A 16,141-nucleotide genomic window follows, 5' to 3' on the forward strand; every position below is an offset into this window, starting at 1 on the left:
GGGGGGTAGATATTGGACTGAAGTTAGGGGTAGGTTCTTCACTCAGTGAGTCGTAAGTTCATGGGATGCCCTGCCAGTAGCAGTGGTGGACTCTCACTCTTTATGGGCATTTAAGCGGGCATTGGATAGGTATATGGAGGATAGTGGGTTAGTATAGGTTAGGTGGGCTTGGATCGGCGCAACATCGAGGGCCAAAGGGCCTGTACTGCGCTGTATTCTTCTATGTTCTATGTTCTATGTTCAACTCTAATTTCTAAGACTTTTTCACAAAAAAAAATATTCTTAGTTCTACTTAAGTTATTCCTATGAAGAACAGACAATTGATGATCATTTCCAGTTACCAGGAGATATCCTTAATTCTGGCTCTGAGCAGACAACACAGAACTTCCAATTGCAGGTGAAAGGAACAAATCATACTGTCAGTGCCACATTCTTTTCACTTCCATCACTTAAATAGTGTCCTGTACCATTTCTCGGAGCCTCATTTACTCCTTTGCCTTCATCCACAGAGTCAGCAAGAACCTTGTACTGACTGCTCTAGTTTTACCTGTGGTCTGCTTAATTGTATCACTCTTAATCAAATCCTCCCAACTCTGGCCCCCAATCTGACAAAATCCACTACCTAATCTAAGGAATGCAACTGCCTCCTAGTTAAAACTGTCTGCCACTCAAATGCTCTTCAATATTTGCACTGTATTTGAACTTTAAAACCATCCTCTTCTTCCTCTCAAAGTGTTACTGGTGGAACACTTAAATAACAGTGCTAAACAATAGACGGGATGGTTATAATGCAGAGAATGTTGCAAGCGCTCAATGATTAGTCAGCCCTGTTTGAAATTCCCTGTCCAATTCCAGTAAGTGGAGAACTTCTATAAAATCACCTTAATGAGCTGACCCCTCATTTAGGGGCAGTGTTATGACACAGGGTTAAACCCTCCCTCCCCCGCTAATTTAAATCAGCAACTCAGGAATGATTAAACTCATGCTGTAACCTGTTAAAATTAAAGAGGCCAAGAACTATCCCAAAAGTCACTATTTAAAGTACAAAAATGTTAAGAACTTTATTTATTAAGTCGAACATATAACATTAACTAACAACTATTTACAACTCCTTTCTCTAACTTATCTTTCACTTTCCCTTCTACAATACAGTCCAAAAAAACTCCCGATTAAGATTTACCTAAAAATTCAAATTTCAAAACCAGCCAGCTATTGAATCTTCTCTTTGCATCTTCCTCTGTCTTCTTTTCTTCTTCTTAGGGATTTCTGTTTCACAGGTCATTAATAGATACAGGTACCTTTAAGAGAGCTATTCTGCGGGCAATCTGCATATGTTGGTGGCTTGGCAGTTCTCCCCCAACTGTTTAATTTATTCTGGTCCTATACCCCAAAACCTTGTACTGACTGCTCTAGTTTTCATTTCATTGTTTTAATATTGTTAAAATACTAAATTAAAACTTTAGTGGAGCTTAGTATCTTGGGGCATAATTTAAACTGATTGGCTGAATTTGAATTTGTTTTTCATCTCATAGCAACCCAGGTACTGCTAGCTGCTGGACCAAATGTTACACCATAAATTCTCCAGCACCCTATGTGCTTGCTAAGTCCTTCAACTCTTGTAAAGGTACAGTACCCCTTACACCTTCATAACAGCAGGAACGATCTAATCAGCCCAAGCTAGCTGAAAATCAGTGAAGATCTAAATGTTTATCTACAAGATGTAAAACAATTAATCATATGGGTGAAAGGCAGCTTAATTTATTTTTGCAGAACATCTGAAACACACCTTGGATACTTGCAACCTGTACTCTTCCAACAGCACTTCCTATAGGGACACTTTCTAGTATGGTAAAAGAATAAGACGACTGCTCAAACACTGTTGGAGCTACAGAACTTTGAAGAATGTGGACAGTTACAGTTGCATTCAGAGACGAAGTCAAATTGCCACCATCACGTGCAGAAATTTTCAACTGCACATCAGAAACCTGTAGGTGACTGAAGGTAGAAGTTAAATACACTGCACCTAGAAAACAAAAAGGAAGTAATATTAGTCTCTATGACATCAAATTTAAACTGACATATTTAAAGGATTTAATATTACAATGTCTCCCTGTTATCCTGGCTTTTGCCCATTTCAATTAATGTAAAGAAATCAGAGTGTGCTGTTTCCCAATATAATTTGGAGATACCGGTACTGGACTGGGGTGTACAAAGTTAAAAATCACACAACACCAGGTTATAGTCCAACAGGTTTAATTGGAAGCACTAGCCTTCGGAGCACTGCTCCTTCATCAGGTGGTTGTGGAGTATAAGATCCTAAGACACAAAATTTATAGCAAAAATTTACAGTGTGATGCAACTGAAATTATATATTGAAAAAGACCTGGATTGTTTGTTAAGTCTCTCATCTCTTAGAATGAACATGCTGGTTTCAGTTCTTTCATATGTAAATCGCAGAACTTTTTTTAAAAGTTACATTCTCAAGTGAACTTTAACAATTGGCGTCATGTCAGCTCAGATAATACATTTAGGGTGTGAGAATTACATTTTATTTTGCTCAAAAACTGCATGAATCCATGTAAAATTCTGTAAATCCGTTTTTTTCAAGTTAGAATCAGTCTGAACATTGTAACACAGACAGTCTCACACAAGGCACCTCACACCTTAAATGCATTATCCGGCTGACATGACAACAATTGTTAAAGTTCACTTGAGAATGGAACTTTAAAAAAGTTCTGTGATTTACATTTGAAAGAACTGAAACCAACATGCCCATTCTTAAAGATGAGAGACTTAACAAACAATCCAAGTCTTTTTCAATATATAATTCCAGTTACATCACACTGTAAACTTTTGCTATAAATTCTGTGTCTTACGATCTTATACTCCACAACCATCTGATGAAGGAGCAGCACTCCGAAAGCTAGTGCTTCCAAATAAACCTGTTGAACTACAACCTGGTGTTGCATGGTTTCCCAATATCTGCTCCTGAAACCATGAAAACAATATGCTCCTGGAATGTTTTTTCTTAGCTGACATTTTCTGTTTTTGACTCACAAACGATCATAAATTCAAACAGTTAGCTTGGTACATCTATTTTTAGAATAAGACCATTTGTTATTAAAGTTACATTGCAATTTACCTTCTAATGGAATTAAAGTAATAAGTAAACAGTGTTAGACAATGTAAATACAAAACTACAATATTAAACAGCATCGGATTAACTCAATTTGCAAGCAACTGTTCACACACCTTGATATGGACAGTATCTACTGTGTGCACATAATTGACATTTGTTCATTTTTTGGTAGGATGACAGCATTGACGGCAAGGTTAACATTTATTAGTCATACTTAATTGCCCTTGTAACGGAATCAAATTTAGATATTCACAAGATAACACCAAATTTTTAGCATTAAACCACACTTTTTTGGCAGGCAAGATTTTTTTTTTAGGGTGATGGAGGTTGGTAGAAGAAAGAAAGGCTAACAATAAGAAAGTTCATACCACTTAAGCAAAAGACTTTATTTTTCAATAAAGAAGCACTTCTGATCTTACTTATCTTGCTAGATAATGAGGCTTTTATATTTCACTGAATAAAATAATCATTATGGATTTAAGATAAAGCTATCTTCAAAGAAAGGTATTTTAATCGTGACTAATTTCAGATGCAGTTGAAAATCGTATTGTTTGAGTCAGTGATGAAGTGATGAATGCTGGAACTATTTGTGGTAAAACACCGCTATTGAATGCACACTAAAATGGCAAAGATATCAAAGTCGTGTCTCTGATCTAACCAAAAATCAGTAATCTTAAGGATAAACATCTTGAGGTACACATTAACTTCTCGATTAAGGTTAAGCTGAGAAAGTAGCAATGAGCAGAGGTGAGGTAGTTTCCACAGGAAAAGAAATTTGACAAGACTCAACTTTCTAGCCTTTGGTTCTATTATAGCATTGGCAAAGACTGATTTTTTTCAGTCAGGATCTGGGACATGTCATGAACTGGAAGGACTTAAAATTCAGGGGAAGATCTGGTGCAGTCATTATCAGTCTTACTAAAAGATAAATTTGGCAGAATGTGATTACTATAGTGAAGTTCAATATGAACAATGTAATGTTGAAATCAGAAGAAATAATTTTATTATACCTGTCGAGGAGTCTACAGAGAACAAAGAAGAGAAGTTTCCAGTTAGAAGTTCATATGACACCTTTCCATTGACTCCAGAATCCCTGTCAGAGGCCATCACATTTGTAATCTCTGTTCCTGGCTGTGTATGGCTGCTGATACTGGTTACATAAGTCAATGGGTTGAATAATGGTTGGTTATCGTTAATGTCTTGTAGATCTAAGTGGATAAATGATTGAGCACTCAAACCACCCTATAGAAAAAAAAATCACATTAATCTAACATATAATTGAGTGGGATTGTGTATATAATCTCCAGATTACTAGCCACAAGTTAACTGGTACAGGGTCAACAATATTGAAGAGTTAAATGCGTGCCTCAAAGATTGGTGTGGGAGAATTCAGGGACATTGCTACCAAGATAGGGGAAAGAAGGAATCGTTCTAATTGGACAGGCTTCACCTGAATCATACTGGGACAACGGTCCTGGTGAATCGCATAACTAGTGTTGTAGATGGGGCTTTAAATGGTTTGAGGTGGTAGGGTTTAGTGATGTGGCTGAACACCAAGAGAAATAAAAGGAAGGGACAGATGTGTGACTGTCATATTGTAACCATGGAACCACGTAAGTGTAGGAAAGCTTGATAAGAGAATGAGTTTGAAGGCTTAGTATCTTAATGTACAAAGCATTCCAAACAAGGTAGACGAACTAATGGCGCAAATCAAGGTAAATGAATATAATCTCATCACCATTACAGAATCATGGTTACAAGGAGTTCAAAATTAGGAATGTAAAATTCAGGGATTTTTGACCTTTTGGACTGATAGGAGGGTTGGAAAATTTGTCGGGGTAGCATTGTTAACAAGAAATGAAGTGAGGAGAGTTGTAAAGATCATAGAATCCTTACAGTGTGGAAATTGGCCATTTGGCCTAACAAGTCCACACCGACCCTCCAAACAGTATCCCACACAGGCCCATTCCCCTACCCTATGATTCTATATTTACCCCTAGCTAACCTACATATCTACACATAATCTACATATCCCTGAACACTATGGGCAGTTTAGCATGTCCAATTCACCTAATCTGCACATCTTTTGGTTTGTGGGAGGAAACCGGAGCACCCGGAGGAAACCCGCACAGACATGGGGAGAACGAGCAAACTCCACACTGACAGTTGCTCAAGGCTGGAATCGTGTGTGATGATCTAGGCTTGGATGATGAATATTCCATTTGGGTGGGGAAAAAATAGCAAAGGAAAGAAGAAATTGGTAGGCGTAGTGTTCAGACCCCAAACAGTAGCACTCTGTGGGAAAGGTTAGAAGTCAACAAATAATGTGGTTAAAGGCAGATAGGTTCTCTGGCAATGGTGGGTTGCATCCTAGGATCCTAAAAGAGACAGCTACAGAGAAAGTGGGGATGCCAAAATCATTGAATTCTGGACGAATATCAGAGGATTGGAAAACTGCTAAAGTGGCACCCCTATTCAAAAAGGGAAGAGGTAAAAAATGAATAACTTGTGGCTGATTAGCCTAACATCTATTTTTGTAAGAGTATTCAAATTAATTAATAAGTAATAGCAGAATGTTTGGAAAATCATTATCTAATCAAGCAGAGTCAGCAGGGCTTCATGATATGGAAATCATGTCTGACTAATTTATTAGAGGTTTTTTTTTTAAAAAAAAGTCTCAACCTGAATGGATAGATGAGAATCAGTTGTTTGCGTTTGTGTATCGTGTCTGGACTTCCAGAAGGCGTTCAACAGGGCACCACATAAGTGCCCATAATGTTAGAGGTAGTATATTGCCATGGATAGAGAATTGGCTCACACACAACGAACAGTGAGTGGGGATGAAGGGTTATTTTTCAGACTGGCAACCTGAGACCAATGGGGTTCCACAAGGATTAGTGCTGGGACTGCAACTGTTTATACATTAATGACTTGGAAGAAGGAAGTCAATGTACTGTAGCTAAATTTGCAAAACACTAAAATAGGTGGAAAGGGTGATTGTGAGAGGGATTCAAACAGATAGGCATCGATAGTTTAAGTATGTGGGCAAAAGGCGGCAAATGGAGTACAACATAGGAAAATGCAAAGCTGTTGATTTTGGAAGAACAAAATATTATTTAAATAGACAGAAACAGCAAAAGGATGCAACAATAGATCTTTGGGGTATGTGCACACGAAACGCAGAAAGCTAGCACATAGTGCAGCAAAAAAAATCACAAAGGCAAATGGAAGTGGGTGAGTACAAGAGTAAGGAAGGCTTACTGCAACTGTCAAGATGTTGCTGAGACCACATTTGGAGTTACTGTGGGCATCTTTGGTACTGGATGTAGGTTTGCTCGCTGAGCTGGAAGGTTCATTTCCAGACGTTTCGTCACCCTACTAGGTAACATCTTCAGTGGGCCTCCGGGCGAAGCAGAAACCAGAAACCCTAGCCACTCTCCCCTACATTAAAGAGATCTCAGAAATGACTGCCAGACTACTCTTGGCATCATGGTAGCCCACAAACCCACCAACACACTAAAACAGCAGCTAATGAATTTGAAAGACTATATACAGACAGCAAGCAAAATACCGTGCAATAACTGTAACAAACACTACATTGGACAAACAGGCAGAAAATTAGCCACCAGGATACATGAACATCAACTAGCCACAAAACGACATGACCCTCTCTCACTAGTATCCTTACATACAGATAAGGAAGGATACCACTTCGACTGGGCCAATACATCCATCCTCGGACAAGCCAAACAAAGACACGCAAGAGGATTCCTAGAAGCATGGCATTCCAAACGGAACTCTATCAACAAACACATTGAGTTGGACTCCATCTACCACCCCCTGAGAAATAGAACAGGAAATGACATCACCACAGGAAAAGACATCAACCACCCAAAGAAACCCAAACACACAAATAGAAAGCAGGAATCATCAGCAGTGCTTTGCCCGGAGGCCCACTGAAGATGTTCCCTAGTAGGGTGATGAAATGTCTGGAAATGACCCTTTCAGCTCAGCGATCAAACCTACATCCAGAACCTCAACCTGAGCTCACTAATTTTGGTTACACTTATTTAAAAGAAATATATAACTTCATTGGGGGCAGTTCAGAGAAGGTTCACTGGAATGATCACTAGTATGCAGAGATTGTCTTATGAGCAAAGATTAAACCAATTGTGACTCTCTCACTGGAGTTGAGAAGAATGAGAGGTGATCTCATTGAAAACATCCAGGATTCTTAAGGGACTTGATGGGGTAAATGCTGAGAGGATGTTCCCCCTCATGGCAGAATTGAGGGCCAGAGGGCATAGTCTCAGAACAAAGGGTTGCCAAATTAAGACTGAGATGAGGAGGAATTTCTCTTCTCAGAGGTTTGAAACCCCATTCCACAGAGAGTTGTGAGGATAGAATCCTTGTGTGTGTTTAAGATAGATTCTTATCAGTAGGGGAACCAAAGGTTATGGGGAAAGGATACAAAGACACAGGATAAGACTTTCTCACTTTGCAGCTTTCGGCCAAATTGTGCATTCTGCTCCCTGACCAATCATGTCAATAGGAGTTACAAGCAATCAGTTAGTACACTTGCAAAATTAGCTCAATAAAGTTGAAGACTTCATATCTTGTATGTTTCTTGTGATTTTATACAAATAATACAAATTCTAGTTTCTGGTATCATCTCTAAATACCCCTAAACTTTTAAATGATATACATAATTTCCTCAACTAAGAGTAACCAAGGTTTACAAATATAAGATTTAACTTACCCCATCCTCAGCAATCACTAACAGATCATAACTTGGAGGTCCATTATCTCTATCCATATTCTGGGTTGTACAGATTTGACCAGAAGAGGAGTCAATGGTAAAGAGATGTGACTTCTCATAGTTGTTAACATCATCATAAAGAAAATAATGGATAGTACCAAAAAGACCAGCATCTGCATCTCTTGCATTAACCTACCAGTTGGAAGGGAAATTAATTATTTCAAGAGAAAACTACGATTGGAAAACAATTCACATCTCTGAATGCCTTCACTATAATTCAACTGATATGTTATAACAAAGAATCAAAGCTGTAATAAATCTTCCCAAAAACATCCAGGATTAGCTAATTATACTTTTGCACAGGTAAAGACTTAATTACAGTCAGATACTCATATGTCATATATAATTATTAAATCTTAATCAGTGCAATTTAAATATGTATTCTTAAAGTTTACTGACACAAAGTTGACAAATTTCGAGCCTTCCCATCCAGGAGAAACCAGGTAGATGCTCCCAGATGAATTAGCTGCAATTTCCTAAGTGTTTGTGTTAATTTTGATTTTCTCTGTTCTTTAACAACAGCACACATCTTAAACTGGTAGAACCCCTTACTATATAAACTGAAATCCAATGACATAACTTGGCTCTGAATTGGAATTTCAGATTTGGCTTGAGTGGGAGTTGTTTTAGGTAAAAACAGGATAAAACCAGAAGGGGCCTTTTAAGGCAAGCTTCTTATGTTGCTTGTGGAGCCAGGAGAAACAGCAAATTGAGAAACTTCCATTCATCCACCCAACCAATTCAGAGCTCTTAGTACATCTGGACAACTCTCTCATAGAGGGTTGTCACTTTGTGATTCCTACTGGAAAGGACTTGTACCAATGAACAAAGCTGTAAAGCTGAACTTATTCTTCACTTTTCTCTGCCCTCAAGAAGTTTGTTCAAACCAGGGCAGAACTTACAGTTAATGGTAGGGCCCTGGATGAACAGAGACCTACAGGTGCAGGTTCACAGTTCCTTAAAATTGACATCGCAGGGTGGTGAAGGAGGCATTTGGCATGACTGCCTTCATTGATCAGAGCATTGAGTATCAGAGTGGAGACATCATGTTGCAGATATATAATACATCGGTGAGGCCACTTTGAGTACTACAAACAATTCTGGTTTAGATTAGATTGCCTATAGTGTGGAAAAGGCCATTTGACTCAACAAGTCCACACTGACCCTCTGGAGAGTGACCCATCCAGACCCATTTCCCTCAGACTAATGCACCTAACATGACGGGCAATTTAGCATGGCCAATTCACCTGACCTGCACATCTTTGGACTGTAGGAGGAAACCGGAGCACCTGGAGGAAACCCACACAGATGCGAGGAGGACGTGCAAATTCCACACAGACTGGAATCGAACCAGAGTCCCTGGTGCTGTGAGGCTGCAGTGCTAACCACTGAGCCACCGTGCTTGCCCTACTATAGTTGTTAAACTAGAAAAAGTACAGAAAAAATTTACAAGGACATTGCTAGGACTGGAGGGTTGGAGCTGTAAGGAGAGATTGGATAGGCTGGAACATTTTTCCCTGGAGTGTAGGAGGTTGAGGGGGTGACCTTACAGAGATTTGTAAAATCAGGAGAGGACAGATGGGGTGAACAACCAAGGTCTTTTTCCAAAGGGATGGGAGTTCAAAATTAGAAGGCATAGGTTTAAGGTGAGCAAGGCAAGATTTAAAAATGGTCTGAGGGTTATCTTTTTAACAGAGGGTGGTGCATGTATAGAATGAGTTATCTGAGGAAGTAGTAGAGGTGGGTACAATTACAATTGTTAAAAAAAACATTTGGACAGGTACATGAACAAGAAGAGTCTAGAGAGATATAGGCCAAATGCAGAAAAATAGGATTTGTTCAGATTAGGATACCTGGTTGGCATGGATAGGTTGGATTGAAGGGTCTGTTTCCATGCTGTATGACTATAACTGACACCTGACAGAAAAATAATCTCAAAATAACTCTTCAGAGGTGTAAAAGCAGCATTACCTGTACCAATCTAAGCAATGTAAACAAAGTTTGAAAATTCTGTGTAGGCTAATTAGCTGCATTGAAAAGCTTATGGCTCATCTGATTTCATTCATTGTCAGTTTAAGATTCTCCACTATGGTCAGGAGTCTAAGAGGTAGCCCTGATCTCCTAATAACAAGTTCAAAAATCACATGCCACCAGGTTATAGTCCAACGGGTTTATTTGAAAATACTAGCTTTCGGAGCACTGCTCCTGTTAGTGAGAGAGGAAGACTTTATGCGCATATAAGAAAAAGATTGAAAAGTCATGCAACTCATGTGAATGAACTGAACACACCTAAGATGGCTCTTAAATATTTAATCAGTTAGAGTGAAGGTTCAGATTTCGATTGATTAATATGCAAATCCCAGTATTTCTTTCAAGTCACTGCCCTGAGATAACTTAAGATGTTATCAATATGAAGGAGGTGACACCTCCGGTCAGACAATGTATTTTAGGTGTGAGGTATTGTTTGGAATCTGGCTGTGTCTTTTCTTTCCAAAGTAGCAGTTTATAAAATGCCACATTGATTGACTGTCTACAAATTGTGTGCTTTTTGAACAAAATACAAAGTAGGACGAATCTGCAAATGCTAATTCAGCCCATAGATATTTGTGTGTGTGTGTGTGTGTGTGTGTGAGAGAAAGAGAGGGAGAAAGAGAGACAGAGAGTGTGTATGTGTGTGCACGCACACGTGTATTTGAGACTGTATACGAGTAAGGGAGTGATGCATCTGAGAGAGTGTGCATGTGAGTATGTGCATGCGAGAGGGTCTGTGTGTATGCATGAGAGAGAGTGCATGAGAGTGAGTGTGCATGCGAGAGGGTCTGTGTGTATGTCTGAGAGAGAGTGCATAGTATGGTAGAGTCACCTGTAGTGTGACATGAATTGGACTCTTGGGTTCATGTAGCACTACAGCTGACCCCACCATACTCTACACTCACTCACTCACACACACACACACACACACAGACACTCTCTCTCTCACAAACACACTCACACAGACCCTCTCTCATACACATACACTCACATTCTCTCAGATGCATATGCAGTACTCCCTCACACTCGCAAACATTCTCTCAAACACACACACACACAGCATGTCTCAAACACACACAGTCTCAGTATATATACACAGACACACACACACAGTAGCGTCTCCAGATGCATATGCAGTACTCCCTCACACTCGCAAACATTCTCTCAAACACACACACACAGCATGTCTCAAACACACACAGTCTCAGTATATATACACAGACACACATATACAGTAGCGTCTCGACTTATGAACGTAATCCATTCCGGGACAAAGTTCGCGAACTGAATAAATTTTTCCCATTGTTCAGATAGCGTAAGAATGCTTGGACGTAGTAACGAACGCTGTTCACAGATGAACTGAATGAGATCATGCGGGCCCCAAGAGCTTTTGCGTTCAACAAGTGCATAGCAAAGCAGAGCAATGAAACCACGTGGTCGCACACGGGCTTTTTGCGTTCGTACCTTGAATTTCGTACATACGTTGAAGCAAAATTTTACGTACAATCCTGTTCGTAAACTGATTTGTTCGTGAACGGGGTCGTTTGTATGTCGAGGCGCTACTGTAAATAAATCTGTTTGCATTTGCAGATTCATTCTATTTTGTTCAAAAGAACACAATTTGTAGACAGTCTGTCAATGTGGCAGTTTATAAACTCCTACTTTGGAAAGAAAAGACAGAGAGATTCCAAACAAGACCTCACACCTAAAATACATTGTCTGACCAGAGGTGTCATCTCCTTCAAATTGATAACATCTTAAGTTAACTCAGGGCAATGACTTGAAAGAAATTCTGGGATTTGTGTATTAATCAACCGAAACTTGCACCTTCTTTCTAACTGATTAAAGATTTAAGAGCCATCTTAGGTGTGCTCAATTCATTCGCATGAGTTGTATGACGCTTTAATTTATCCTCACAAATTCTGTGTTCTAATGTCTTCTTCTGTCACTAATACCTGATGAAGGTGCAGTGCTCCAAATGCTAGTGCTTTCAAATAAACCCACTGGACTATAACTTGGTGTCATGTGATTTTTGACCTTGTCCAACTCAGCCCATCACCAGCGCCTCCACATCACTCCTAATAACAGTTCATTAATTGGGACCACACCAAATCAGGTAAGCAGGATAGCCTCCAGTCTTGCAAGTGCAGTTTCAGCTTAACAGAACATTAACTCCTTCTGCTCATATTCACAGAGTCATAGAGATGTACAGCACAGAAACAGACCCTTCGGTCCAACTCATCCATGCCAACTAGATATCCCAACACAATCTAGATCCACCTGCCAGCACCTGGCCCATATCCCTCCAAATCCTTCCTATTCATATACCCATCCAAATGCCTTTTAAAAGTTGCAATTGTACTAGCCTCCACCACTTCCTCTGGCAGCTCATTCCATACACGTACCACCCTGTGTGAAAACGTTGCCCCTTAGGTCTCTTTTATATCTTTCCCCCTCTCACCCTAACCTATGCCCTCTAGTTCTGGACTCCCCCACTCCAGGGAAAAGACTTTGTCTAGTTATCTTATGCATGCCTCTCATGATTTTATAAACCTCTATAAGGTCAACCCTCAGCCAGGGAAAACAGCCCCAGCCTATTCAACCTCCCACTATAGCTCAAATCCTCCAATCTTGGCAATATTCCAAAAGTGGCCTAACCAATGTCCTGTACAGCCGCAACATGACCTCCCAACCCCTGTACTCAATACTCTGACCAATAAAGGAAAGAATACCAAATGCTTTCTTCACTATCCTATTTACCTGCGGCTCCACTTTCAAGGAACTATGAACCTGCACTCCAAGGTCTCTTTGTTCAGCAACACTCCTTTGAACCTGACCATTAAATGTATAAGTCCTGCTAAAATTTGCTTTCCCAAAATGCAGCATCTCACATGCAACTAAATTAAACTCTATCTGCCACTTCTCAGTCCATTGGCCCATCTGATCAAGATCCTGTTGTAATCTGAGGTAACCTTCTTCGCTGTCCACTACACCTCTAATTTTAGTGTCATCTGTAAACTTACTAATTATATCTCTTATGCTCACATCCAAATCATTTATATAATGATAAAACATAGTGGACCCAGCACCGATCCTTGTGGCACTTCACTGGTCACAGGCCTCCAGTCTGAAAAACAATCCTCCACCATCACCCTCTGTCTTCTACCTTTGAGCCAGTTCTGTATCCAAATGGCTAGTTCTCCCTGTATTCCATGAGATCTAACCTTGCTAGCCAGTTTCCCATGGGGAACCTTGTCGAACACCTTACTGACGTCCATATAGATCACATCCACCGTTCTGCCCTCATCAATCCTCTTTGTTACTTCTTCAAAATAATTCAATAAAGTTTGAGAGACATGATTTCCCATGCACAAAGCCATGTTGACTATTGGATGGAGTTCATAAAGGTTCACTTTATACGGCTTTATACTTTGAGAAATCCAGAAACTCCAGAAATATTAAGGTTTAGCTCCTTTGCTAATGTTCTTAATTCTTTAGAAACATGGTCTTCTTGTAGGCCCAAGAAAATAATGATCTATTTCATATTGGAAATAACAAACAGGCTATATTTAACCTTCATCAATAAAATAAAACAAAAAAAACTGCAGACTTTGAAGATCTGAAACAAAACAGAAATTCTTGGAGTATTCAACAGGTCTGGTAGCATCTGTTGAGAGAAAGCAGAGTTTTGACGAAGGTCCATTGGACTCGAAACGCTAAGATTGCTTTCTCTTCACAAATGCTGCCAGACCTGGTGCGTTTCTCCAACAATTTCTATTTTTGATTCAGATCTTCAGCATCTGCAGTTCTTTGTTTTATTTTAGTGTTTAACTCACTACCACATCCTGCCAGGTATGCCCCCACATTAAAGAAGTTCTGTTCCTCTCTCCAACAGAATTTCTATTCTAATCTTTCTTCTTGTTTATCATCATTACTTTTGTTGTCGTTCCTCATGTTTGACAAGATATTTGCCAAAACTCACTTCCACAGACCTATGTCATTCCTGTGACTGCCTCCAGCTCAGACTCACTGCTTGTGAATTCCAATTGAAATTTTATCTTTCACATTTTAAATCCACTCAGCATCACAGGTATCTCTATAATGTACATATGATTTTTATGCTTTCTCAATGGTTCAGAACTTTAAGTGTATTTTGGTGTTTTCCTTTTTAATTTGGACCTTGTCTCCTCAAACTCTCTCAAGCCAACACAATTTTCAGTTCTACCAACATTGTTTGTTCCTATGTGTACCTCAGCAACTGGTCCTCCCCAATTCAATCCAAATTCTTTCCCAGCTGCAAGATATCTTTAATCCTGGTACTGATCAGGCAATATGCCCTCGGATCGCAGCTGTGGGATAATAATTCCATAGAGATGAGCTTAGTGGCAACATTTTCCTGTTGGATATGGCCATACTAATAATTTGTTTAGTTTGCAGATGACACCAAAATTGGAGGTACAGGGGACAGCGAAGAGGGTTACCTCAGATTATAACGGGATCTGGACCAAATGGGCTGAGAAGTGGCAGATGGAGTTTAATTCAGATAAATGCGAGGTGCTGCATTTTGGGAAAGTAAATCTTAGCAGGACTTATACACTTAATGGTAAGGTCCTAGGAAGTGTTGCTGAACAAAGAGACCTTGGAGTGCAGGTTGCTATAGGGAGAGGCTGAACAGGCTGGGGCTGTTTTCCCTGGAGCGTCGGAGGCGGAGGGGTGAGCTTATAGAGGTTTACAAAATTATGAGGGGCATGGATAGGATAAATAGACAAAATCTTTTCCCTGGGGTCGGGGAGTCTAAAACTAGAAGGCATAGGTTTAGGGTGAGAGGGGAAAGATATAAAAGAGATCAAAGGGGCAACTTTTTCACGCAGAGGGTGGTAAGTGTATGGAATGAGCTGCCAGAGGATGTGGTGGAGGCTTAAATTGCAACATTTAAGAGGCATTTGGATGGGTATATGAATAGGAAATGTTTTGAGGGATATGGGCCAGTTGCTGGCAGCTGGGACTAGATTGGGTTGGGATATCTGGTCGGCATGGACAGGTTGGACCGAAGGGTCTGTTTCCATGCTGCACACCTCTGACTCTATTGCAATACATTCACATTTTAGATAGAATGCAATAAGTTTGTTTCAAACAGTATGCAAACAGAACCTTCCAAACTTATTTAGGATAACTGTAATAAACAATCTTATAAAATTGAAATTATAGGAATATCTGAGATTCACAGAAGAATGCTAACAGGGCAACTGTTCTCAATCTAAAATAACAGTTCAATACAAGCTAAAAATAACAGAATTCAACAACTATTTAATAGATAATGTAGCTTAGCATTTCCACTGGGCCAACATCAACATCTTCTCCCTCTCAAATAATTTCAGCAAATTTCAGTCAATAATCCTCTGGACATATTCTCCAAATACTTCTGAAACACTATAGGAAACAGGAGTAGGCCATTCAGCCCTTTGAGCCTGCACCACCATTTAATACAATCATGGCTGATCATGCAACCACAGTATCCCAAACCCATCCTCTCTCCATATGCCTTGATGCCTTTAACCATAAAGGCCATGTCCAGCTCCCTCTTGAATATATTTAATGAACTGGCCCCAACAGCTTCCTGTGAGAGAGAATTCCACAGGTTCACAACTCTCCAAGTGAAGAAATTCTTCCTCATCTCAGTCCTGAAATGGCTTACCCCTTATTCTTAGACTATGGACCTAGTTCTGTACTTCCCAACAGCGGGAACATTCTTCTCGCATCAAGCCTGTCCAGTCCAATCAGGATTTTATATGTTTCTTTGAGATCCCTCCTCACTCTTCTAAATGCCAGTGAGTACAAGCCCAGTTGATTCTGTCTTTCCTCATGTTTCATAGTAATAGAAGCATTTTGCCCACCGAGCCTGCTCTACCATTAATTAAGATCATGGCTGATCTATCCATCGTCTCAGCTCCTCCTACCTGCATTATCTCCATAACCCTTAACTCCCCTACCATGCAAAAACTCATCCAACTGTCTTGAATATATTTAATGAAGCTGCCTCTACTGCTTGCTTGGGCAGAGAATTCCATAGATTCACTACTCTCTAGGAAAAGCAATTCCTCTTCATCTCTGTCCAAACTCCACTCCCCCTAATCTTGAGGTCATGTCCCCTA

At 39.8% G+C, this 16,141-nt stretch overlaps 1 protein-coding gene across 6 annotated transcripts in view; it reads right to left on the reverse strand.

Moving 5' to 3' along the window:
* The window catches only part of dchs2 (dachsous cadherin-related 2), a 141,082-nt gene that overhangs the window by 121,156 nt on the left and 3,785 nt on the right, over positions 1 to 16,141 (reverse strand). For all 6 annotated transcript variants that reach the window (XM_043700198.1, XM_043700192.1, XM_043700206.1 and 3 more), the window contains exons 2-4: positions 7,899 to 8,090; positions 4,150 to 4,381; positions 1,787 to 2,023 (exon numbers count right to left, since the gene is read on the reverse strand). In XM_043700198.1, the coding sequence (XP_043556133.1) occupies positions 1,787 to 2,023; positions 4,150 to 4,381; positions 7,899 to 8,090 (661 nt within the window). The remainder of the gene's footprint in view (positions 1 to 1,786; positions 2,024 to 4,149; positions 4,382 to 7,898; positions 8,091 to 16,141) is intronic.

This window comes from Chiloscyllium plagiosum, chromosome 1 (genome assembly GCF_004010195.1).
Source record: "Chiloscyllium plagiosum isolate BGI_BamShark_2017 chromosome 1, ASM401019v2, whole genome shotgun sequence".
In the NCBI taxonomy this organism is placed as follows: domain Eukaryota; kingdom Metazoa; phylum Chordata; class Chondrichthyes; order Orectolobiformes; family Hemiscylliidae; genus Chiloscyllium; species Chiloscyllium plagiosum.